The 25,359-nt window shown below is 39.2% G+C and overlaps 1 protein-coding gene across 3 annotated transcripts in view; it reads left to right on the top strand.

Moving 5' to 3' along the window:
• The window catches only part of FANCI (FA complementation group I), a 102,630-nt gene that overhangs the window by 57,069 nt on the left and 20,202 nt on the right, over nucleotides 1–25,359 (top strand). For all 3 annotated transcript variants that reach the window (XM_019460228.2, XM_019460227.2, XM_053888678.1), the window contains exons 13-20: nucleotides 198–378; nucleotides 2,017–2,104; nucleotides 13,975–14,105; nucleotides 14,580–14,650; nucleotides 16,167–16,281; nucleotides 17,736–17,858; nucleotides 22,393–22,461; nucleotides 24,914–25,015. In XM_019460228.2, coding sequence (XP_019315773.2) covers nucleotides 198–378; nucleotides 2,017–2,104; nucleotides 13,975–14,105; nucleotides 14,580–14,650; nucleotides 16,167–16,281; nucleotides 17,736–17,858; nucleotides 22,393–22,461; nucleotides 24,914–25,015 — 880 coding nt within the window. The remainder of the gene's footprint in view (nucleotides 1–197; nucleotides 379–2,016; nucleotides 2,105–13,974; nucleotides 14,106–14,579; nucleotides 14,651–16,166; nucleotides 16,282–17,735; nucleotides 17,859–22,392; nucleotides 22,462–24,913; nucleotides 25,016–25,359) is intronic.

The raw sequence follows: 25,359 nt of genomic DNA, 5'->3' as shown, positions 1-25,359 counted from the left end.
TGGAAACACTGTACATCCAGGAATTCAGAATTCTGACATAAGGATGCATGAGAAGAAAAGGTTCATGTGAATAGTGTTGATGATTCAGGTCAAGTTTAGGAAATGTGTAAACATGACAATGAATATAAAGGTAAAGTATCTTCCTAAGTTTGTTTTTTTTTTTTTTTTTTTTTTAACTAAGCTTTGTTTTCTTGCAGTGTTCATAGTTGGGATCATGTTACTCAGGGCCTGGTAGAACTTGGCTTCATTTTAATGGATTCATATGGGCCAAAGAAGATTCTTGATGGAAAAGCTATTGAAGCCAGCTCATGTCTTTCTAAAAAACCAACCCAGCATGCTTGTAAACTGGGAGCTGATATCCTGTTGGAAACTTTTAAGGTGAGACCCTAGTTTGGCAGCCATTTCCTAATTCTATGAAATTATAAATGGGGCATGGCGTTTGCCTGTATCATTTTCTGTTTGGGAGCTTCTTTGGATGCTCTTATCTTATACAAGAAATCTTTTAGGTCACTGTAGAACATCCACCTTGAAGAATCATGTTTTTTGGTTCACTGTTTTTGAAGAACTCAGGATAGTTCTATTTTTTAATTCATTACCATATGACAATGATCATCTCAATCTTAATTTCTGAAACAGCTTTTAAAAATTCATTTCCTTTCAGCTAAAACAAAAGCTAGATTATGAGACTAAACAACTTTGCTAATGATTGCTCTACATCATCTTCTTGACATTGAATTGATGTAGCTACACGCCAAAAGTGTCTGTTGGAAATGTTATTTGGGGGCTAATTTAAATGTAAATCTAGGGTTCTGATCCAGAATAATGAAGTGAATGCATACAGTAGTCCTTGAGAGTTGTGTGTTAGATGATATAAATGACCCTTCTTAATAGTAATCTGATTAAAAGAATAAAAGATTTTAATATTCTTTTGTTGTTATGTTTTTTTAAAGTTTATTTGAGAGAGAGAGAGAGACAGCGTGAGCACACAGGAGCGGGAGACGGGGAGAGGAAGAGAGAGAATCCCAAGCAGGCTCCACACTGTCAGCATAGAGCCCAGTGCAGGTCTCGAACTCACAAACTGTGAGATCATGACCTGAGCCGAAATCAAAAGTCGGATGCTTAACCAGCTGAGCTACCCGTACACCCCAATATTGTTTTTAAATTAATGGTTTTTAAAGCTAGTGAGGTTCCCTTTGGTTTTACACAGATGTTGGCTTTGTCAAGGCATCTATAGAAAATATAATTTACTAATAATCTGTTGTTAGTTTGATGTCTGAAAGAAATTAGTCTGTCCCTGGAAGTAATCAAGTTCGTGTAAGAATTTGAATGAAAATTGAAAACAGTTCTTTTTTAAGGTGACTACTGTCCTTCCAGAAACCGAGGAAGGGTTTGGTGAAGATTTTTGAGATTTCCAGAAATTTTCATGGGCTTTTAAATTTTAAAATAAGTCATGCATACTGTCAGAAATATGGGTATTAGCATGTAATGGATACCTAAGTAGAATTAGTTCTGTTTGATGCTGAACCGAACACGTGGCAATACTTTCATGTGAGCTCTCTTTTAGGTTAATAAACATGGTAGTTTGCCCTGCTAATGAGTCACCTGAGCACAGAGTGAGGCTAGAATTGAGTGATCCTATCTTTCCAGATGATTGACAGTGTATCTGTCTTTGAAATAAACAGTCATGGGGTGCCTGGGTGGCTCAGTCGGTTAAGCGTCCGACTTCGGTTCAGGTCATGGTATCAACAGTTCATGAGTTCGAGTCCCTTGTCAGGCTCTGTGCTGGCAGCTCACAGCCTCGAGCCTGCTTTGGGTTCTGTCTCCTCCTCTCTCTGCCCCTCCCCCAGTCATGCTCCGTCTCTCTGTCTCTCTCTCTCTCTCTCTCATAAATAAACAGTTTTGAAATAAAGTCATGTTACACTTCTATCCAGACTGTTTTTCATACTGCCTAACATGAATTGATACAACTGTAAGCTGGAGGTCACCATGGAATATTTTATTGCCTGTTCTTTTTAGATCCATGAGATGATCAGACAAGAAATTCTCGAGCAAGTCTTCAACAGGGTTGTGACCAGAGCATCCTCTCCCATCAGTCATTTCTTAGGTATTGAGCTGTGAGAAGGTGGATAAAGTTCTAGGGAATATATTCATGTAAATGTCAATACTGTTTTGGTCCTGAAAAAAAAAGTTTTTAAAGCTACACTAGTTCAATGCAGTATCTTTGATTATGATGCGAGTGAGACATAAATCCTTCTATGTTGTGATTATCAAGAAGGAAAAGGAGGGGCGCCTGGGTGGCTCAGTCGGTTAAGCGGCCGACTTCGGCTCGGGTCATGATCTCACGGTCCGTGAGTTCGAGCCCCGCGTCGGGCTCTGTGCTGACTGCTCAGAGCCTGGAGCCTGTTTCAGATTCTGTGTCTCCCTCTCTCTGACCCTCCCCCGTTCATGCTCTGTCTCTCTCTGTCTCAAAAATAAATAAACGTTAGAAAAAAAAAAGAAGGAAAAGGAGCACTGGGGCACCTGGGTGGCTCAATCGGTTGAGTGTCCGACTTCAGCTCAGGTCATGATCTCCTGGTTCATGAGTTCAGGTCCCACATCGGGCTCGCGGCTGTCAGTGCAGAGCCCTCTTTGGATCCTCTGTCTCCTTCTCTCTCTGCCCCTCCCCCATTCATGCTCTCTGCCTCAAAAATAAACTTTTTTTTTTTTTTTTCCAAAAAGAAGGAAAGGAGCATATAACTAATGAGTGAAACTTGTCTTACGTTAACTCTGCCTTTTGTTTTACTACTTCTCCAATGATTGCTGTCCTGCTGCAACTCATTGACCTCCCATTCTGCTAACCCTTGACATTCTGGCTTCAGTACTCCTCTCTTTGTATTTTGTTTGTTTGTTTTAATTTTAGAGTGGGAGAGAGGAACAGAGGTGGGGGGAGAGAGAGAATTTCAAACAAGCTCCATGCTCAGCACGGAGCCCAGTGCCAGGCTTGCTCCACCACCCTGGGATCATGACCTGAGCCAAAATCCAGAGCTGGACACTAACCTAATACATATCTTCTAATCCCAAATCTACTGGTCTTTTCTTAGCCACCGACTTTCCTAATTTCTCTATCAGTACAACTCATTTCTCTATCATTACAACTCCCTGAAACTTTTCTTAGATAGGTTCTCTGATAACTAATAGTTTGCTTCTTATCCTGCATGTGGTCAGTTCTTCTCTTCCTCCTTTCGTGATTCCTTTTCGTCTACCCTGAAGGGTCAAGATTCTGCAAAGTTCAGTACTTGACACTGTTCTACTCTTTTTCTTTCTTTACAGCTTTATTGAAGTATAATTGAAGTACCATAATCTGTGCATACTTAAGGTATACAGTTTGATGACTTATGACGTGTACACCTGTGAAACAACACAGTGATCACCCACAGAAGTTTCCTGGTGTCCCTTTGTAATTCTTTCCTCCATCCCACTCTTCCTCCCCACCTCCTGTCTCCAGTCTAGTCTGCTTTCTGTCTATAAATTGAATGCCATTTTTGAGTCTTATGTAAATGGAATCCTTCTGTATGCACTCCTTTTTTTGCCTGGCTTCTTTCATTGAGCATAATTCTTGTGAGAGTTTTCCATATTTGTTGCATGTATCAGTAGTTGGTCCCTTTTTATTGTTAGTAGTACTACCTGGTGTGAATATAACCTCAATTTGTTTATTCGCTCACCTGTGGACAGGTTATATAGGTTTTTCCCAGTTTGGGTCTGTTACAAATAAAGCGGCTGTGAGCATTCATTGTAAGTCTTTTTGAGGAAATATGCTTTTGTTTTTCTTGGGAAGATAACCTGGTAGTGGAATGGGTGCATCATATGGGAGATCTATGTTTAATAGTTTAAGAAACTGCCAGACTGTTTTCCAAAGTGGTTGTACCATTTTACATTCCTGCCAGGAGTGTTGCTGGTTGCTCACATTGTGACCAACACTTGGTATGGTTAGTTTTTTTTAGTCATTGATAGGTGCTTGATAGTATCTCATTGTGGTTTTCATGTGTATTTCCCCAGAGCCCGGTGATACTGAACATGTGCCTTTTTTGTATGTTCGAATCTTTTGTCTGATTTTTAAAATTGAGTTGTTTGCTGCCTTATTACTGAGTTGTAAAAGTCTTCATGTAATCTGAATATAAGTCCTTTGTCCGATTCATGTTTTGCAAATACTTTCTCCTAGTCTGTGGTTTTACTTAATTTTTTTTAACAGTGTTGTTTGAAGAGTTTTATCAATTTATCAGTTTCTTTTTATAATTCCTGCTTTTTGTGTCATGTATTAAAGAATCTTTGCCAAACCCAAGATCACTAAGATTCACTATGATTTTTCCTATATGATCTACTAGAAGCTGTATAGTTTTAGCTTTTTACACTTTAATCTGTGATCCATTTTTGTTAAATCCTATATGGTGTGAGTTCATTCCCCACCCCACCCCCCCCTTTGGCTATCCATTTGATCCAGCACATTTTTTTAAAAAATTTTTTAGTGTTTTTTCATTTTCTGAGAGAGAGCGAGCGAGCAGGGGAGGGGCAGAGAGGGGGGGGAGACACAGAATCCGAAGCAGTCTCCACGGCCTGGAGCCTGATGTGGGGCTTGAACTCACAAACCATGAGATCATGAACTGAGCTGTAGTCAAACATTAACTGACTGAGCCACCCAGGCGCCCCTGATCCAGCACATTTTTAAAAAAAGATTATCTTTTCTAGAGCACCTGGGTGACTCAGTTTGTTAAGCATCTGACTGTTGGTTTTGGCTCAGGTCATGATCTTGAAGTTCGTGAACTCCGCTGACAGTGCAGAGCCTGCTTGGGATATTCTCTGTCTCCCTCTCTCTCTCTGCCCCTCTCCTGTTTGTGCTCTTGCTCTCGTGCTGTCTCTAAATAAATTTTTTAAAAAATAAAAGATTATTTTTTTCATTAAATTAGCATGCTATCTTTGTTGAAATCAACTAGCCATATACATGTGGGTCTATTTTAGGAATCTTCTGTTCCAGTGATCTGTTATTGTCTTGATTGCTGTACCTTTGTAATAAGTTTTAAAATCAAATAGTGTAAATCCTTCAACTTTGCTCTTTTTCAAAATAGTCTCAGCTACTATAAGTCCTTCGCATTTCCAAATAAGTTTTAGAATTAGTTTGTCAATTTTTATAAAGAACTTGTTCAGGTTTTGATTGAGATTGCCTTAAATAATGGATCAATTTAGGAGACATCATCTTAACAATACTGAATCTTCTAACCCCTGAACATAGTATAGCTCTCCATGTATTTAGGTCTTTAATTTCTTCTAGCAGTGCTCTCTAGATTTCAGTGTGAATCTTCCATATCTTTTGTCAGATTTATCCCTAAGTATTTCATATTTTTGTTGCTGTTGTACATGATATTTTTAAAAATGTCTATTTGTGATTGATTGCTAGCGTGTAGAAATAGTTGCCTTTTTATATTGATATTGTATCTTGCAACCTTGTTAAACCTTATTCTAATTGCTTTTTGGCAATTCCTTAGAATATTCTAAATAGAAATCATGTCACCTGCAAATCAAGACATTCCTGATATATTTTCATCTTTTTTCCTTCACTGGTTGAACTTAGGGGCTTGTCAGTTTTACTAATCTTTCAAAGAATGAGCTTCTGGTGTGAATTCTCTCCATTGTTTGTTTCCAATTTCACTGATATCTGCTTCTTATTTCTTAGCTTTTGCTTGCTTTGGGTTCATTTTGCTCTTGTAAGTGGTTGAAAAAATCAAAAGAACAGTATGTCCTCTGAAAAAGTTAGTATTCAGAGTACATAGAGTATTACTGGAATATAGCCACACTCAGTCATTTACATGTTGTCTATCTTGCTTTTACACTATACCAGCAGAGTTGAACAGTTGTCATTTAAACCATGGCTTATAAAACCTAAAATGGTTACTGTCTGGCCCTTTACAGAAAGAGTGTCAACTTCTGGCCTATTACATTTACCTGGAGGTTTACATTGCTTTTTCTTCCTGGTGCTCCAAGTTTCCTTGCGTTTGTGTGAAAGGTTTTAACTGCAATTTCTTTAATAAAACAGGGCTGTTCGGGTTATCTCAGTCTTCTGGGCAAACATTTGTAGTTTATGTTTTTCAAGGAATTTGGCCATTTCACCTGAGTTACCAAGTTTATTGCCATGAAGTTGTTGAGAATATCCTTTTCATGACTCTAGATTCTATATTGATGTCCCCTTTCTTATTCGTGATAGCTGTGATGTGCATTGTCTTTTTTCTTATCACTGAAGCAAGAGATTCATCAGTCTTATTAAAAAAAAAAAAATTTTTTTTAATGTTTATTTATCTTTGAGAGACAGAGCACGAGCAGGGGAGGGGCAGAGCGAGAGGGAGACACAGAATCTGAAGCAGGCTCCAGGCTCTGAGCTGTCAGCGCAGAGCTCGATGCGGGGCTTGAACTCACGAACCGTGAGATCATGACCTGAGCCAAAGCCGGATACTTAACCTACTGAGCCACCCAGGCACCCCAAAATTTTATTGATCTCAAAAAAACAGCTTTTAGTTTCACTGAATTTCTCTGTTTTTTGTTTTTAGTTTCATTTATTTCTGCTCTTTTTTGTCTCCTTTTTACTGCTTTGGGTTTAATCTGCGGGTTTTTTTGGCTAGAAGGTTAGGTCACTGGGGCACCTGGGTGCCTTAGTTGGTTGAGCATCCGACTCTGGATTTTGGTTAGGGATCCCAGGATTGAGCCCCGCATCGGGCTCCACGGTGAGTGTAGAGCCTGCTTAAGATTCTCTTCCCTCTTGCTCTCTCTCTCCTTCTGCCCCTCTCCCCTGCTCACAGTCTTTTTCCTCTCTCTCTTAAAAAAAAAAGAAACAGCTTAGGTCAGTAATTTGAAACGTTTTTAATACGAGCTTTAAACTAAATTTCCATCTAAATATTGCTTTAGCTATATCCCATACATTTTGTTTTTAATTTTCTTCAGTTACAAATACTTTTCAATTTCCCTTGTGATTTGTTCTTTAACCTATGAGTTATTATTATTTTCTTTAACCTATGGGTTATTTAGAAGTATGTTGTTCAGGGGTGCCTGGGTGGCTCAGTCGGTTAAGCATCCGACTTCGGCTCAGGTCACGATCTCACGGTCCGTGAGTTCGAGCCCCGCGTCAGGCTCTGGGCTGATGGCTCAGAGCCTGGAGCCTGCTTCTGATTCTGTGTCTCCCTCTCTCTCTGCCCCTCCCCCGTTCATGCTCTGTCTCTCTCTGTCCCAAAAATAAATAAACGTTAAAAAAAAAAAAAAAAAATGTTGTTCAGCTTTCAAATATTTGGAGGTTTTCCAGATATTTTTCTGTTGTTGATTTCTAATTTGTGGTTATAATACTATCTATGACATGAATTTTTAAATATTAATTAAAGCAATCTCTACCCCCAATGTGGGGCTCAATTCACAACCCCAAGATCAAGAATTGTATACTTTTTCTCCCAAAAAATAAACATTAAAAAAAAAAAAAAGGCGGGGGTGTGCTTGGGTGGCTCAGTTGGTGAATGTCTGACTCAGCTTAGGTAATGATCTCATGGCTCATGAGTTCAAATCCCACATAGGGTGAGTACAAGACCCACTTTGGGTGAGCCTCACTTCTCTCTCTCCCTCTGCCCCTCCTGGGATATTCCCTCCCTCCCTCCCTCCCTTCCTCCCTCTCTAACTCTCTCTCCCTCTCTCTCTCTCTCTCTCTCTCTGCCCTTCACTCACTTGCATCCTCTCTGTCAAAAAAAAAAAAAGCATGCTCTTCCAACTGAGGTAGCCAGGTACCCCTATGACATGAGTTTTTAAAAGTTTATTGAGACTTAGGCTTGTTTTATTCTCAGAATATGGTTCAGTTTGATAAATGTTCTGTGTGCTATTGAAAAGAAAACATTGGGGTGCCTGGGTGGCTCAGTCAGTTAAGCATCCGACTTCGGCTCAGGTCATGATCTCGCGGTCCGTGGGTTCGAGCCCTGCGTTGGGCTCTGTGCTGACAGCTCAGAGCCTGGAGCCTGTTTCGGATTCTGTGTTCCCCTCTTTCTCTGACCCTCCCTGTTCATGCTCTCTCTCTCTCTGTCTCAAAAATAAATAAATGTTAAAAAAAAAAGAAAAGAAAAAACGTATTCTGTTGTTAGGTGGAGTTTTCCATAACTCAGTTAAGTCAGATGATTCAAGTCTTTTTTATTCTTACATATTTTCTTCTAATTATTCTGTTAACTATTAAGATGAGTGTTGAATCTTTGACTTTGTAATTATAAATGTGTCAGTTTCTTTTAGTTTTATCAGTTCTTGCTATATGTATTTTAAAACTTTATTATTAGGGGCATACTCGTTTAGGATTGTTACGTCCTCTTAGCTAACTGACCCATTAATCATTATGAAATGACCTTTTTTGTTCCTGGGAATATTTGCTTTGAAGTCTACTTTGAATTTATTTTTTAATGTTTGTTTATTTTTGAAAAACAGAGTGTGAGCTGGGGAGGGGCAGAGAGAGAGGGAGGCACAGAGCCCGACGAGGGGCTCAAACTCACGAAACGTGAGATCATGATCTGAGCTGACGTTGGATGCTTAACTGCCTGAGCTACCCAGGTGCCCCCTGAAGTCGACTTTGGTATTAATACAACTTCTCTGGTTTTCTTTTGATCTGTGGCAACATTGTATATTTTTTTCATCTTTTTAGTTTTAACTTACTTATGTCTTTATAGTTGGCAAGGGTTTCTTGTAGACCACATACAAAGGTGTTTTACTTTTTAAATCCTATTTGAGGGGCGCCTGGGTGGCGCAGTCGGTTAAGCGTCCGACTTCGGCCAGGTCACGATCTCGCGGTCCGTGAGTTCGAGCCCCGCGTCGGGCTCTGGGCTGATGGCTCGGAGCCTGGAGCCTGTTTCTGATTCTGTGTCTCCCTCTCTCTCTGCCCCTCCCCCGTTCATGCTCTGTCTCTCTCTGTCCCAAAAAAAAAAAAAAAAAAAAAAAAAGTTGAAAAAAAAAAATCCTATTTGATAATCATGAACTTTAAATCAGGGCATTCCATTTACATGTAATGTAATTATCATCTGGCTGGTTTCTGTTTTATCCATCTGTTCTTTTTTTTCTGCTGTTGTGCCTTCTTTTGGATTTTTTTTTTTCATGTTTGTTTATTTATTTTGAGAGAGAGAGGGTATGCGAGAAGCAAGAGAGAGAGAATCCCAAGCAGTCTCTGTGCTGTCAGCGTGGAGCCCAGTGCAGGCCTCAATCTCATGAACTGTGAGATCATGACCTGAGCTGAAATCAAGAGTCAGATGCTTAACTGAGCCACCCAAGTGCCCTTAGATTGCTTTTTTAAAATTTTGTTAAATTCCATTTTGTCTTGCTCAATTTGATTAGCTCTACCTCTTTTTTAAATTTTTTTTGGGGGGGGGGGTTGCTTTAGGGTTTATGATACTTTAACTTACTATAGTTTACCTTCAAGTATTCTACCTCAACAAATAACTTCCATTTCTAACTTCTGCCCTTGTGACTTTTGTGCTATTCTCATACATTTTACTTCTCTGTTTATTGAATTATATCTACATTGTTATGTTTGCTTTAAACAGTCAATTGTGTCTTTCAAGAATTTTTTATTGTATGTTTTAAAAATATTTACTTTTGAGAGAGTGTGCATGTGCACAAGTAGGGGAGGGGCAGAGGGAGAGGAAGACAGAAACCCATGAGAGCTCTGTGCTGATGCAAGGCTTGAACCCCCCAACCATGAGATCATGACCCGAGCCCAAATCAAGGGCTGGATGCTTAACTGACTGAGCCACCCAGGTGCCCCAAGAATTTTTTAAAATAAGAAATGTCTTTTACACATGTGTTTACCATTTCTGGTGCTTTTTCCCTTTGTGTCTAGATTTCTATCCAGTGTTATTTTCTGTCCAACTGCCTTTAACTTTCATATACTGCTTAGAATTCAAGGAGCAAATATAGACTCCACTGTTCAGACACTAAGCTTTGTACTCCTACAGGGTGGGGACTTTAGTCTTTGACTGTTGGTAGCCACCTTGAACAGTCTTCTGTCCAGTGCACCTGCTCAGTGTCTTACACTCCTATCACTCTGGATTGCTGGATTTAGTCTTATTCTTTGTGTTCAGTTTTTGTGTGCTCTTAGAATCAACTTCATTCTATGTAAACCTGTGTCTGCCTCAAAAGACTGGAAATAGAAAAAAAATATTTGCCAAATTCTTCAGAAAAAATTTTTTTTCTATACTACTGATCTGCTGTTGTTGAATTCTTTTCGTGTGTCATAAAAAGTCTTTAATTTAGTGTTAGTTTTTTGAAATATATTTTTACTGGGTATAGAATTCCAAATTGACAGGGTTTTGTTTTTTTCTTTTAGTACTTTAAAGATGTTACTTTACTGTTCTTTTGGCTTTCATCATTTCTAATTAGTTAGCTTTCATTCATATCTTTGTTCCTTTCTATATAATATATATATTTTTCTTTATCAGCGGTTTTAAGCAATTTATGTGCTTTAGTGTAGTTTTCTCCATGTTTCTGGTTGGAGTTTGTCAAGCTTCTTGAATCTGTAGGTTTGTGGTTTTCATCAAGTTTGGAACATTTTGAGATACTCTCTCTCTTTTTTTAAATGTTTGTTTATTTTGAGAGAGAGAGAACATAAGTGGGGGAGAGGTAGAGAGAGATGGAGAGAGAGAATCCCAAACGAGCTCCTTGCTGTCAGCACAGAGCCCGAGGTGGAGCTTGATGTCACGAATTGTGAGATCATGACCAGAGCTGAAATCAGGAGTTGGATGCTCAACCTACTGAGCCACCCAGGTACCCCAGGATACGATTTCTTCAAAAACTTTTCTGTCATCTCCCTCCTACCAGCACACACTCCTCCCACCCCTATACTGCGTTACATATGTAATAGGCTGCTTTACATTGCCTATATAGCTTACAGATTCTTTTTTAGTCTTTTTTACTGTTTTTAGACAGTTGATATTGCTATAACTTAAAGTTCCCAGATCTTGTGCAGCAATCTAATTTTTCATCTTTAGACATCTGATTTGTATCTTTTTTCATACTTTTGCTCTCCTTAACATGCTTCCCTTACCTTTTTTGAACATATAAATTATATTTATTTTAGTTTTTTTAATATCCTTATTTACTAATCCTATCATTTGTAGCATTTCTGTTTTGTTTTTATTGATTTATTTCTTCCTCATCGTGGGTCATAATTTTCCCACCTCTTGCATGCTTTGTAATTTTTTTTAAATATTTTTTTTTAACATTCATTTTTGAGAGAGACAGAATGTGAGTAGGGGAGGGGCAGAGGGAGAGGGAGACACAGAATCCAAAGCAGGCTCCAGGCTCTGAACTGTCAGCACAGAGCCCAACGTGGGGCTAGAACTCGCAAACTGTGAGATCACCACCTGAATTGAAGTTGGCTGCTTAACTGACTGAGCCACCCAGGAGACCCTGCATGCTTTGTAATTTTTGATTGGATAGTAGACACTATGAATTTTTACATTGTTAATTTCATGGATTTTTTTTTTTCTTTCAAATAATTTTGAGCTTTAAATCTTTTGGAAAACATTTAATCATTTGGATGATTATGTTGTGTTAAGCAAGACCAGGTAGCCTTTAATCTCAGGCTAGTTAGGTTTCACAAATGCCTAAGTATAGAACCTTGTATATTATGAGGTGTCTCCACTGTGGTTGTTGTGAATGTGAACTATTATTTGTCTTTTATGACCTCTGAGAATAGATCTGCCTGCTTCTTGCTGCTGGGTCTTCCCTTGGCTTCTAGTAGCTTCCTCACAATCATGCACCTACCAGAACACAACTGACATACACAGGGGGCTTCTCGCACATCTCCAGGGCCCTCTTCCCGTGTAGCTCTTTCCTTTCTAGAACTCTGCCCTGTGAGTTCTTGCTGCCTTGGCTTTTTGAATTCCCACCTCCATCTCTTTAAATTGAGAAGACCACTGGGCTCGGAGTTTCCCCTCTCTGTGCTGCTGCCTAGGAACTCTCTAGGCGGTAAGATGGAGCAGTTCTAAGGCATACCCCATTTATTTCCCTTCTCTGGGGGACCATGGGCCTGCACTGCTTGTCTAGTGTCTGAAAATTATTAATATAATTTGGCCCTTTTTGTTACTGTTGTTTAAAGTGGGAGGATAAATCTAGTCACTGTTTCTCCACGATGGTAGGAAGCAGAAGTCTGCTCCTCTTTTTACACATTCTTTTCCTTGTACATGTCATACCTCTTTGCATGACTTCATTTATTTTTGTGGGCTTCGGTGGACATGGCTCCTAAATCTTTATGTCAAGACTGTCTTCATTCCTTGGTTCAGTGCCCCCATTCCTGCTGGATATTTCCATTTAGGTTTTTCTTTTTCCTTTTATTTCAAATGCAATACAGTTTCCTTCCAACAAAGTCCCCTTTCAGTTGTTCATATTTCTATTATTTGAAGCTTGACTCTCCCAATTCCAGAAGTTGGAATTCCTTTTCATTAGCTCAAACTTAGTACCTAAGTTCTCTCATTTTTTCTGTTACTTTTGTCTTCATTTTTGTGCCCTTCCTTCCCACCTGTTGCCTAGTTTGCAGCCTTACATCCTTGCATTTAGGCTTTTGCCATAGGTTCTGATTTCCCTGCTCTCTCCTCTCTGCAGCAAGTCAGCCTGCATATGCCACCACATGGTGTTACTAAAATACCACTCTATCACTCAGAAATCACCAGTACCTTCTGTATAAATTATCAGCTCTTTATCCTGGCCCTTCAAGTCCTTGACAATTTGATCCATCCTGCCTTTTCAGCATTAACTTCACTTATTTATTTTTATGAATTCTTCACCCCCGCTTCACAGGATTTTCCAACCCGTTTTCTGAATATGCCCTATACTTCTTTTTCCTCATACTTTTCCCTTTACATCTAGTAGCCCTTTCTGGTTCTTGGTGCATCTAAATGTCAGCCTTCTTTCAGAACCCAGCTTAAATACTTCTCTTCACTCTTCTAAAGCACACCAACTCATAATAATCTCTTCTTCCTTTGAACTCCTCTTTAGCCTCTCTAATATTTGCTAGGCAATAAAATATGTTTGCGATTATTAGATATTTGATGTTGACCCATTATTTATCTCTTTCATGCTTTCAAAATATGTTTTTCTATGACTCCTAATTAAAATTCTTGAAGAGAGATCATGTTTGTGTGGTTTTGTATATTCCTTATAGGAGGATACTATACTTGTACTAATAAGTGTTCGTAGCTGGGTTCCTGGGTGGCTCACTCAGTTAAGCGTCTGACTTTTGATTTCATCTCAGGTCATGATCTCACAGTTTGTGAGTTCAAGCCCTGCATCGGGCTCTGTGCTGACAGTGCGAAGACTGCTTGGGATTCTCTCTCCCCCCACTCCTCTCTGCCCCTCTACCACTCATGCTTGTTCTCTCCCTCTCTCTCTTGCTCAAAACTAAACTTAAGGGACGCCTGGGTGGCTCAGTCGGTCGAGTGTCCGGCTGCGGCTCAGGTCATGATCTCATGGTTCGTGAGTTCGAGCCCCATGTCGGGCTCCGTGCTGACCGCTCAGAGCCTGGAGCCTGCTTCGGATTCTGTGTCTCCCTCTCTCTCTGACCCTCCCCTGTTCATGCTCTGTTTGTCTCTGTCTCAAAAATAAATAAACATAAAAAAATAAAAATAAAATAAAAGTTCACAGATACTGACTTCAGCTTAGAAATACGAAGATACTGTATGCTACTTGTCTTGACAGTGTAACAGATTTCTTCCCTTCTTTTAGATAAATTTTTATAATCTTAATATTATCACAGAAGAAAGTTTCAGAAGTATATCCTAGTTACACTGACCATAGAAAAAGTATATAGGATCAGTAGAAATTGCTATTGCAGTATACTTGACAAAAGACACAAAAAGCCTTTTATCATTTATTTTCCCATATTTAATTTTCATTTATTTGAAATATCTTTAGTTTTTGAGACAACTCACTATAGATTCTGTTTTTCAGATTTGCTTTCAAATATCATCATGTACGCACCCTTAGTCCTTCAAAGTTGTTCTGCTAAAGTCACAGAAACTTTTGACTATTTATCCTTTCTGCCGCTTCAAACTGTACAAGGGCTGCTGAAGGCAGTGCAGGTGAGTCTTCAGACTCCTAAGGAATTTGGCAAAACTGAGGTTGAACTGCCTAATGGAAGTCTGATGTGATTCTTCATAAATATCAATGTCTGAGAAATCCTGTATTCCTTGATTTTGAAGCATAAAACTGTATTAAAAGTGCATGAGCACCGAGCGAGACTCTGTTTCTAAGCGTACCCCCTTCTTCCTGGCACACTTGTGTCTCCCGTGACTCGTTGTCAAGTTAGTGAGATAATTGTAAAGCTCTTAGAAATTTGATGACCATAGGTTTAAAGGCATTTCACAATTAGTTTAAATTTAGTATTTCAAAGTATGCTGTTGTCCATATAACTAAGTATAATTAGCATTGAAACATGTATGTAAAAACAGAACCAAATTTCCTTATATGAGCCAAATAGTGACAGTTTTGGGTAGAAATGAGCAAAGGCTAATAAACTTGGGGGTTTTTCTACCTGCTTCTTCTTTGTCTTTCAGCCCCTTCTCAAGGTCAGCATGTCAGTGAGGGACTCCCTGATACTTGTCCTTCGGAAAGCCATGTTTGCCAGGTATTGAAAATCCGTGAGACCCTGGGAAGTAGTGCCTTCTAAGGTTACTCACCATCTTCTCTGCCGTCTCCTTGTACAGCCTGTTCACGGTGGTCCTGCAGACGTCTAACCCAAGAGAACAGCTTTCATCAGGCACAGCCTTGTGCTGCGTGCAGGGTTCTTTATCTCATCCAGTCTTCCGAGTAACCTGTAAAGTTAGAATTATTACAGTCTCCTCCATACAGATCAGGAAACTCAGGCCTAGAGAAGATAAGTGACTTTCCACAAGTCAAACAGAGGTTCGTGGAGCTAGAATATGAGCTTCTGATCTCAGGTACTCTGCTGTACACCCCTAGAATAATCTTCAGGACAGGGTTGCAGTGCCAGCTGGCAAGAGTTCTAGAAAGGAAAACATCTTCATTAGGAAAATATTCAAGAAACTCACTCTAGTGAATATTGAGTTACGGTCTAGTGATTGTAGACTAAATTGTTAAGCGGTCTCAGGTATTTTTTGGCTTAGTCAATGCCTCCTGATCTCTTTTCCTTTATTTCTTAGTGTATAAGCTAAAGATGATAATACTACCTCCCAAAAAGTATTAGGGGAGCTAAAGATGATATTACTACCTCCCAAAAAGTATTATGGGACCAGTAATAGGTGGAAAACATTTGGTACTTTAAATATATGATGCTCAATTTTTTTTTTTTTTTTTTAACGGTTACTTATTTTTGAGAGACTGTACAAGTGGGGGAGGGGCAGAGAGAGAGAGGGAGACACAGAATCCAAAGCAGACTCCAGGCTCCGGGCTCTGAGCTGTCAACACAGAATCCTAACGTGGGGCTCGAACTCATGAACTGTGAGATCATGACCTGAGCCCAAGTCGGACACTTAACCAACTGAGTCACCCAGGCACCCCTAAGATGCTCAGTTGATGTCACATTGACTCTATTATAACGTGTTTGTGGATATACAGAGGAACAACCAGCAAGTATATACTATTATCCCTCTTCTAGAGTTGACAGTTTTTTGTTATTCCTTACCCAGAGGTATGTCTGCTAGGCCAAGGTTTGTATGTCATAACATCTCCCCCATGAATTGATCATTGAGCCTCAGTGAGATGAATGTATCATTTTTCTGGATGGAGGGTTTATAAGGCGCCAAGCACTATACTCCTCTACGAAGAAGGGAAGTGGTCCTTCAGACAATCTGCCGTTTCTATCCTACTTAGTACTTGATATTTGAGTTATTGGCCCTTGTATAGCTTCTCAGTACTCTTGTTCCCCACATAGAAGAAAGTATAGATCGTGTCATGAGGTTAACTGGATAGTGAGAAATCAGCTGAGGTCCTCTACTGCTAACTGCTGTGAACAGCTGATGTTTTATTTTGAGTATATAAATTTATTTTATTTTGCTCTGTGCTTCATTACTTATTCATATTCCTTTTCTGTACAGAGGTAACTGGCTTTTTCTGACCCAGAAGCCTATTCCTGTGAAGCTAATATTGTTGGTTAACTATTTCTCTGTCTGTTCCTGAGCTAGCCAGCTTGATGCCCGAAAAGCTGCGGTTGCTGGGTTTTTGCTGCTTCTGAAGAACTTTAAGGTTTTGGGCAGCTTGTCCTCCTCCCAGTGCAGTCAGTCCATCGGTGCCAGCCAGGTAAGGACTGTTAACGCTGGGTTGTCGTGTGCATTCGTGCAGAAGTTGGTGATGTGTACGCTGTTCTTTCTCTCTCCTGCTCTGGTTGTACAAATGACCCTGTAACAGAGACTGATGATGATGGCAGTGATAACAGCTAACACTTACTTAAAATGATGGGTTTGCTGTGTGCTGGACAGTGCTCTCCACCACGGTAGCTACTAGCCTCAGTGTGGTTGTTGAACTGCGTGCTCGGTTGAAGTGTGTCTGGCCAAATTGAGTCACGCTGTATGTGTAAAACGCATGCTGCATTTTGAAGATTTAGTGTGAGGTAAGGGAAAATAGCTTGTTACTTTTAATTTCGATTACATGTTGAAATAGTTTTGATATATTTGGTTAAATGTTAAAGTTAATTTCACCAGCATCTTTTTACTTTTTGAATTTGACTACTAGAAAATTTTGAATTAGCAATGTGACTTGCATTTGTGGTTTGTCCTGCTAGGTGGTGTGCTAAGTGTTTTATATTTATTATGTCATTTCCTCTTCCTGGTAATCCTCTGAGTCTAGATGTTATTATTATCCCCATTTTTAATAGTTAATTTACTTTGCACAGCCTGGTAATCTGAGAAAATAAGACTTTTTACAGTATTTTGGTAATTCAGACTTTGGAGCAATAAAATTTTTTTTTTTTTTGATTTAAATTATGTACTGTGTGATTTGTAAATAGCAAATTAATGAAACAATCTTATTAGGAATCCTTTGTTGCTCTAGTGTGATTCCGAAAAACTTTGGTTCATGACATATGGCAAAGATTAAATATTAGGAACACTGGGTGTCATTAGTGTATTGTTAAAATCATCCACATCTTAATAAGAAGACTAAGGCTGAGGAAGGTTAAATGACTGGCCCAAGGTGATGTAAGCAGTGAAGGGTAGAGCTAGGATTTGATCTGTCAGTATTAACTACCTCACTGAGATGCCTGTAGTAAGGGTTAGGAGTCTTGGTCTCTAGTTACTGGATTTATTATTTAAAACAAGGGCTGTAATTCTTTGTCTTGTCCATTTCTAAACTAAACATTACCTACCTATAAAACTCTGAGGATTTTGTGGAAGCAAAAAGAGCTAGATTGTGCTAGCTCCTGAAAATATTTCAGGAAGCATTTAGACCTTTTAAGTATAATCAAGTATATTAAGACTACTGGATTCTAGTGGTGAAGTCATCTGTGTGCCATCCTAAGCACCTGACATTGCCAAGAAAGACCTTAAGGGATAGAGAAGAGTTAATTTTGTTGAAATGCTTGAAAATTCTTACTCCAAACCAGAATAAGAGTGACACTTAGCACATCCTACTGATGATTTTTGCATATGGGGAAAGCTAAATTTAAGTTTCTTTGACCAAGAACACAGGCTCGTTTTACCTTCTTTGTGAAAATTAATTTGGTAAAATATACAAGAACTGGCCTCTCTTCCTTTCAGGTCCATGTGGATGTTCACAGCCGTTACAATTCTGTTGCCAATGAAACTTTTTGCCTTGAGATCATGGATAGTTTGAGGAGATGCTTAGGCCAGCAGGCTGATGTTCGACTCATACTTTATGAGGTAAATCAGAGTGGAAGAAATATAGCAACCCCCAACTAACAGTCCTTTTTATTTTACTAAGTTTTTTCTGATTGTAAAAGTACAGTTCACTCTTCCTTGATGCAGTTAGGATTGGTAGTTTTGTGATGGCTAGCCAAAAGGTTGTTTAAGGTGAGGAATCATAAAGAATATTTGAAGTGCACCTGGGTGGCTCATTTGGTTGGGCATCCAACTCTTGATTTTGGCTCAGGTCATGATCTCACCATTCTTGAGGTTGAGCCCCACGTCGGGCTCTGTGCTGACAGTGCACAGCCTGCTTGGAATTCTTTGTCCGCCCCTCCCTTGCTCACGTACACATGTGCACACATACACTCTCAAATCAACATTTAAAAAAAAAAAAAAAATGTCCGCACCTGATAAAAGGAATCTGAAACTTGCGTCTGAAATAAATGGTGAAAGACTAAATGTTTTTCCCTATAATCAAGAACAAAGATACTTGTTCAGCATTATAGTGAGGGTTCTATCCAATACGACGAGAAAAAGAAATAAAGGCATACAGATTTGAAAGGATGAAATGTGGCTGTCTTGATTTGCACTGTATGTAGACAGCAAAGAATCTACAAAAAAGTGAGTTTAGTAAGGTGGGATACAAAAACCAATTTTATACTAGCAGTGAACAATTGGAAATCAAAAAAAATTTATGGTAGATAAAAATAAAACACTTAAGGATAGGTTTAACAAAGAATGTACAAGATATGTGCACTGAACACCTCAAAATATTGTTGGGAAATTAAAGAAGAAAAGGTAAATGAAGGATGTACCATGTTTATAGATTGAAATGCTCAGCACAGTATTTTTAGTAATTTTAGTCTCAAAAAAGTCTGTAGATTCAGTGCAGTCCCAACTGAAATCCCAGGATTTTTTGGACAGAAATGAAGTTGATTCTAAAATGTAAAGGACCTAGTGGTGCCTGGGTGTCTGTCAGTTGGGTGTCTAACTCTTGGTTTTGGCTCAGGTCATGATCTCACAGTTCAGGAATTCAAGCCCTGCATCGGGCTTGGAGCGTCCTTGGGATTCTTCTCTCCCTCCCCCCTCCCCCCTCCCCCCCTTTCTCCCTCCTCCTCCCTCCCCTCTCAAAAACAAAGAAACATTAAAAAAAATAAAATGTAAAGGACCTAGAAGGATCAAGACAATTGAAAAAGTATGAAGTTGCTCAGTGGATTTTTGACCAATATCCCAAGGTAATTTAGTAGAAAAAGGATGATCTTGTCAACAAGCTGTACTGGAACAATTGTTTATTGTATTGGAAGGGGGGGTCCCCAAAACCACCATGTTTAAAGATTTCTCTGGGAGGACTTTTAAACTCCGCATATATTAATTCTCATGGCTAACTATATTCTAGTTAAGGGATACAAAGCAAAATCAGCAGAAACAAGGGATACGTAGGGTAGAGTCAGGAAGAAACCAGGTGCAAGCGTCTAAGAATCCTCTCCAGCTGGGATTGCACAGTATGCACTTAATTCCTTCAGCAAATGAGTTGTGTCAACACATCAGTAGATAACAATTCCTCAGTAAAGGAAGCTTATTAGAGATGTGGTACCCAAGGTTTTTACGGGGTGCTGGTTTACATAGGCACTTGTGCTTATTAGCACATATCCAAATTCCAAACTTCCAGAAGAAAATAAAAATATTCAGCATAAACCACATTGTACAGTTTATACACAGTAAATTTCTATCATTTAGGGAAAACTTTTTATCGGTGTAGGGGACTGTTTACCAGCCAGATTCCCAGCCACCCATCAAGGGGCAATCTTGCAAGCAGGCTTTACTAAGGATGACAGTGTCAGATCTACTGTGTTAACTCTTCTCTGCAGTCCTCCACATGCAAAAAAGAATCTGCACTGAATGTAGCTCCAAATTTTAAAACTTAACTTGATACAGATCATGGACTGATCTATTAGGATATTGGTGTTCATTTGTTCATTAAAGACGTCACATCATCGATTTGTAAGAACTCTTTATGTGTTGGTATCAACACTGGTCATACTTGTTGCAGGGTGTAGGGCAGATGACCGTTTCTTTGATGATGCTGATGATGATACTTTATGTATATATGTATGTATGTATTTATTTATTTTACATCCAAATTAGTTAGCATGTAGTGCAACAATGATTTCAGGAGTAGATTCCTCAGTGCCCCTGACCCATTTAGCCCATTCCCCCTCCCAAACCCCCTCCAGTAACCCTCTGTTTGTTCTCCATATTTATGAGTCTCTTATGTTTTGTCCTCCTCCCTGTTTTTATATTAATTTTGTTTCCCTTCCCTTATGTTCATCTGTTTTGTCTCTTCAAGTCCTCACATGAGTGAAGTCGTATGATTTTTGTCTTTCTCTGACTAATTTCACTTAGCATAATACCCTCCAGTTCCATCCACATAGTTGCAAATGGCAAGATTTCATTCTTTTTGATTCTGAGTAATACTCTATTGTATATATATACCACATCTTCTTTATCCATTCATCCATCGATGGACATTTGGGTTCTTTCCATACTTTGGCTTTTGTTGATAGTGCTGCCATAAACATGGGGGTGCATGTGTCCCTTTGAAACTGCACACTTGTATCCCTTGGATAATACCTAGTAGTGAAATTGCTAGGTCGTAGGGTAGTTCCATTTTTAGATTTTTGAGGAACCTCCATACTGTTTTCCAGAGTGGCTGCACCAGCTTGTATCTTGCATTCCCACCAACAATCCAAAAGAGATCCTCTTTCTCCACATCCTCGCCAACATCTGTTGTTGCCTGAGTTGTTAATGTGAGCCATTCTGACAGGTGTGAGGTGCTATCTCACTGTGGTTTTGATTTGTATTTCCCTGATGATGAGTGATGTGGAGCATTTTTTCATGTGTCAGTTGGCCATCTGGATGTCATCTCTGGAGAAGTGTCTGTTCATGTCTTTTGCCCATTTCTTCACTGGATTATTTAAAAATTTAACATTTGTTAACGCTAATTTTCCTTTGTGTCTTCTCTTTAAAAAAGAAAAATGTTGGGGCACCTGGGTGGCTCAGTCGGTTAAGCGTCCGACTTCGGCTCAGGTCATGATCTCGCAGTTTGTGAGTTCAAGCCCCGCGTCGGGCTTTGTGCAGACAGCTCAGAGCCTGGAGCCTGTTTCGGATTCTGTGTCTCCCTCTCTCTCTCTGACCCTTCCCTGTTCATGCTCTGTCTCTCTCTGTCTCAAAAGTAAATAAACGTTAAAAAAAAATTTTTTTTTTTTTTTAAATAAAAAAATGTTTAGGGGGTCAACTCTCATTTACTTTTTCTCACAAATGAACCATACAGTCTTTTTCCCAGTTCCAAAAAGAAAGTTCTCCCCAGGATTTAATTTTTTTTTTTAAGTTATTTATTTATTTTGGGAGATAGCACACATGAAGGGAGGGGCAGAGATAGAATCCCAGGCAGGCTCCACAGTGTCAGGGCAGAGCCCCATGCAGGGCCTAATCCCACGAACTGTGAGATTATGACCTGGCTGAAATCAAGAGTCAGATGCTTAACTGAGCCACCTAGGCCCCCCACCCCGCCCAAGATTTTAACTTAAGTAGTTTTTAACTATGACTGGGAAATACTGGATGGGAAGAAATATCACACAGTCATTTACTTTAGAGTGCTCAGGGCCAGGAGACATTTTTGAAGCTCTGGAAAGTAAGTGGAAATAATGTCCTAAAAGGGAAGGCTGTTAATGTAGGATGAGAGAAAAGAATGAAGACCTGGAACATTCTTGACTGTAAAGGAGCAAAGTACTCCAAATCCAGAAATGACCTGTTGTTTAAAAATTATGATGATTGTGGTCAGTTTATTAATCTGGTTCTCAGTGATCAAAGATCTCTTTTTAGGGATGCCTGGGTGGCTCAGTTAAGCATCATGACTTCAGCTCAGGTCATGATCTCGCAGTTGATGAGTTCGAGCCCCACGTCTGGCTCTGGGCTCTGTGCTGACAGCTTGGAGCCTGGAGCTGCTTTGGATTCTGTGTCTCCCTCTCTCTGCCCCTCCCCTACTCATGCTCTGCCTCTCTCTCTCAAAAATAAATAATAAAACATTAAAAATTAAAAAAAAAAAGGTTTCTTTAGTTCTTTTTAGGCAGATAACCTAAACTCTCTGAGTCATTTCTCTCTCTATAATTTCAGTCATTTTCAAAGAATTAAGAAATAGTGTAAAGAAATAGTATTGTTTAAAAAAATTTTGTTTTAATGTTTACAGTTAGGATTGTCCAGAGGCGCCTGGGTGGCTCACTCGGTTAAGTGTCTGACTCTTGATTTCAGCTCAGGTCATGATCTCACATTGTGAGATGGAGCCCTTTGTCAGGCTCTGCACTGGGTACGGAGCCTGCTTGGTATTCTTTCTCTCTCCCTCTCCCCTGCTGGTCTGTGCTTGCGTGCACCCATGCTCGCTCATTTGCTCTCTCTCAAAAGAAGTAAATAAGAAAAGTAAAAAAAAAAAAAAAGTAAAGTTAGAACTTAGCGTATCTGTTAAAGAGCTTACTCTCTATTTGATTCCTCTTAGGGGTTCTATGATGTCCTTAGAAGGAACTCTCAGCTGGCTAATTCAATCATGCAGACCCTACTTTCACAGGTAATACATTTTTTTTTATTTTATATGTTTATGGATATAGAGAATAGATAATAATACATGGAGAGGTGATTGACATTTTCCGGACTTTCCAAACTATAGAATAATTCCCAAATAGTACACTGGTACATTACGAACATGCCTGGGGTATGTGATGCTGTCCTGATGTTTTAATTACCACTTACCTACCTGCCCTTTTGCATCATCTTAACAGTTATTCTCTCAGGTAACAGTCTGCACCCTAAGTCAGAAGGACTTTTTGAAGAACCATTTGTATAAGGGCTATTAGCAGCTGTATCTGTTTGTTTTACTTCTAAAAGAATAGAGAGATGTGAAACAAATATAACAAAATATGGATGTATTACATCTAGGTTACAGATGCATGGGTTATATTCTGTACTTTTCAGTTTAAAAAAGGATTTTTAAACTACTTCAAAAAAAAGATTTCAAAAGATGATCACTACGAAAAGAGTTCAGCTGGAGAATATCTGGCATAAATAAGACCATTTACACTCAACATTTATTCATTAAGCATTCCTTGAATCTATTTTTTAAAATACCTTTATTGAGATGTAATTTACATACCATACAGTTGACCCATTTAAAGTGTACAGCTTGGGACACCTGGGTGGTTCAGTCAGTTGGGCATCCAGCTCTCGATCTCAGCTCTGATCTTGATCTCAGGGTTGAGTCCAGGCCCCATGTTGCTCCACGCTGAGCATGGAGCCTACTTAAAAAAAATAAAAAATAAAAAAAATTAAGTGTACAACTCATTGGTTTTTAGTGTATTCATTGAGTTGTGCAGCCAGCATCACAATCGATTTTAGAACATTTATTTCATCACTTCAGAAAGCCTCACACCCTTTAGCTAACCCCCCCTAATTTTCTCATTCTTCTCCCACCCACCTAGCCCTAAGCAGCCACTGATCTACTACTTTCTCTCTAGATTTGTTGTGGACATTTCATATAAGTGGAATCGTACAATATGTGGTCTTTTGTGACCGATGGCTTTCACTGAATGTTTTCAGTTTATCCATGTTGTAGCATTTATAAGTACTTCATTCCCTTTTATAGCAAAGTAATATTTTATTATATGGTATTTGAATCTTTTTTATATATTGAGAGTTTCTTGGTTTGTAACTCTCTCGAAGCTTCCCAGGTATGATCTGAAACTGGCCCCCATACTCAGAGGGCAGGGAGAGACCAAAGAAAGAAGCAGCTCGGGTGCCTAGGGGGATTGAATGTCCCAGTGACTCTTAATTTTGGCTCAGGTTGTGGTCTTGGGTTCGTGGGATCGAATCCCATGTTGAGCTCTTTGCTAATGACGCAGAGCCTGCTTGAATTCTCACCCTCCCTCTCTGTCTGCCCCTCTCCCATGTATGTGCATGCTCGCCCGCTCTCTCAAAAGAAATAAATAAACTTTAAAAGAAAAGAGAAAGAAAGGAAAGGAAGGAAGGAAGAAAGAGAGGGAGAAAGAGAGAAAGAAAAGAAGAAAGAAAAAAAAAAGAAAAAGAACCACTCCAGGTTGGAGGTAGCAGTTTTTTCATGTCCACCACTTGGCTAAAAAGAAAGTTCTCTCTTTTTTTCCCCCTATCCCCCCTACTTTTGTATGTCATTACTTTTGTTATAATTCTGAAGAAGCTCCATTTAAAGTTAAGATCTCGGATGTGTAGAAATTATTGGAAGGTCCTTATACTATTTATCTAAAGATTTCCATTGGGCCTCAAGCCTGATCCTATGCAAAATTTATATCCTATTAACTATAGTGTATCTTTTCAAACTGTTATAATCAGCCCATCAACATTCATATACTTAACAAGCATAGAAAATTGATTGAAGGTATGGAACACTGCTTCCCAACTCCGGTTAGTATGTGTGCCAGTAAAATTGTGCAGACTCTAAAAAGGAGAGAAATAATAGCTAACATTTCTTCGTCTCTATTGTGTGCTAAGTAGTGTTTTTAGCACTTTACATGTATTGGCGTGTTTAATTCTTACACAGCCTCATATGTTTATAGTAATATTTCATCACAGATGAGGAACGAAGGTATGGATGCCTTTACCAAAAGTATTAACACATGAGTCTTAACTGGGACCTGGACTCAGCCATTCTGACTCTAGAGCTTATTTATGTGTTCTTAACTATCAAACTATATTGGAAATGCTGATTGCTTTAGGTTGTAGGTTCGTAGGTTTAGGAATTGATGTGAGACAGCATGATGTTTTGTGAGAAAGTTAGTGGAAATGGAGTAGGAAAGATCTCAACATGATGCCTAAAGCAAGGGTAAAGGATGAGTTGAGGCAAAGCAACACATATTTTGCTGCATTGTTCTTTGGACACTTGGGAAATAGGTCTTAGATGGTGTTAAACATTAAAGGTGCCATTACTTGGACCAGTTAAAGAAGTGAAAAAGCATTCATGAGCCCTGGTGTGTTTTTTTCCTTACCACACATAGTTAAAACAGTACTATGAGCCAAAACCTGATGTGCTGCCGCCTCTGAAATTGGAAGCTTGTATTTTAACCCAAGGAGATCGAATCTGTCTACAAGAACCACTGGTGAGACTTTTATTCTTCCTATAACCATTATTTTTATTGTTAAATAAAAGCATCAACCCTGTTGAAAGAATCCGTCTTCAGGAAGAGATACCTTTCCTGAAAGCACTCTTCTGGTACTGCCAATGAAATTTTACTCTTAAATCTTCCCTCCTTATCTTTTCTTACCCATCATAAACCTTGGATCTGTTGGTAAGATATCTCCATGTTCACATTTTACAAAATCAAGGTATCCATCACCTCCCCTAAGAAGCATTTCATCTCCCGTTTGTGCCTCTTTGACTATATAATATACTAAATATACTGTGGAATGGGGAAAGGAGGTCACTCAGTAGCAGATGAACCCA

This window comes from Panthera pardus, unplaced genomic scaffold (assembly GCF_024362965.1).
Source record: "Panthera pardus isolate Hobbes unplaced genomic scaffold, ASM2436296v1 HiC_scaffold_23, whole genome shotgun sequence".
Taxonomy (NCBI): Eukaryota; Metazoa; Chordata; class Mammalia; order Carnivora; family Felidae; genus Panthera; species Panthera pardus.
Note: the sequence above shows the minus strand (reverse complement) of the source record. Positions and strands in the feature narration are given on the sequence as shown.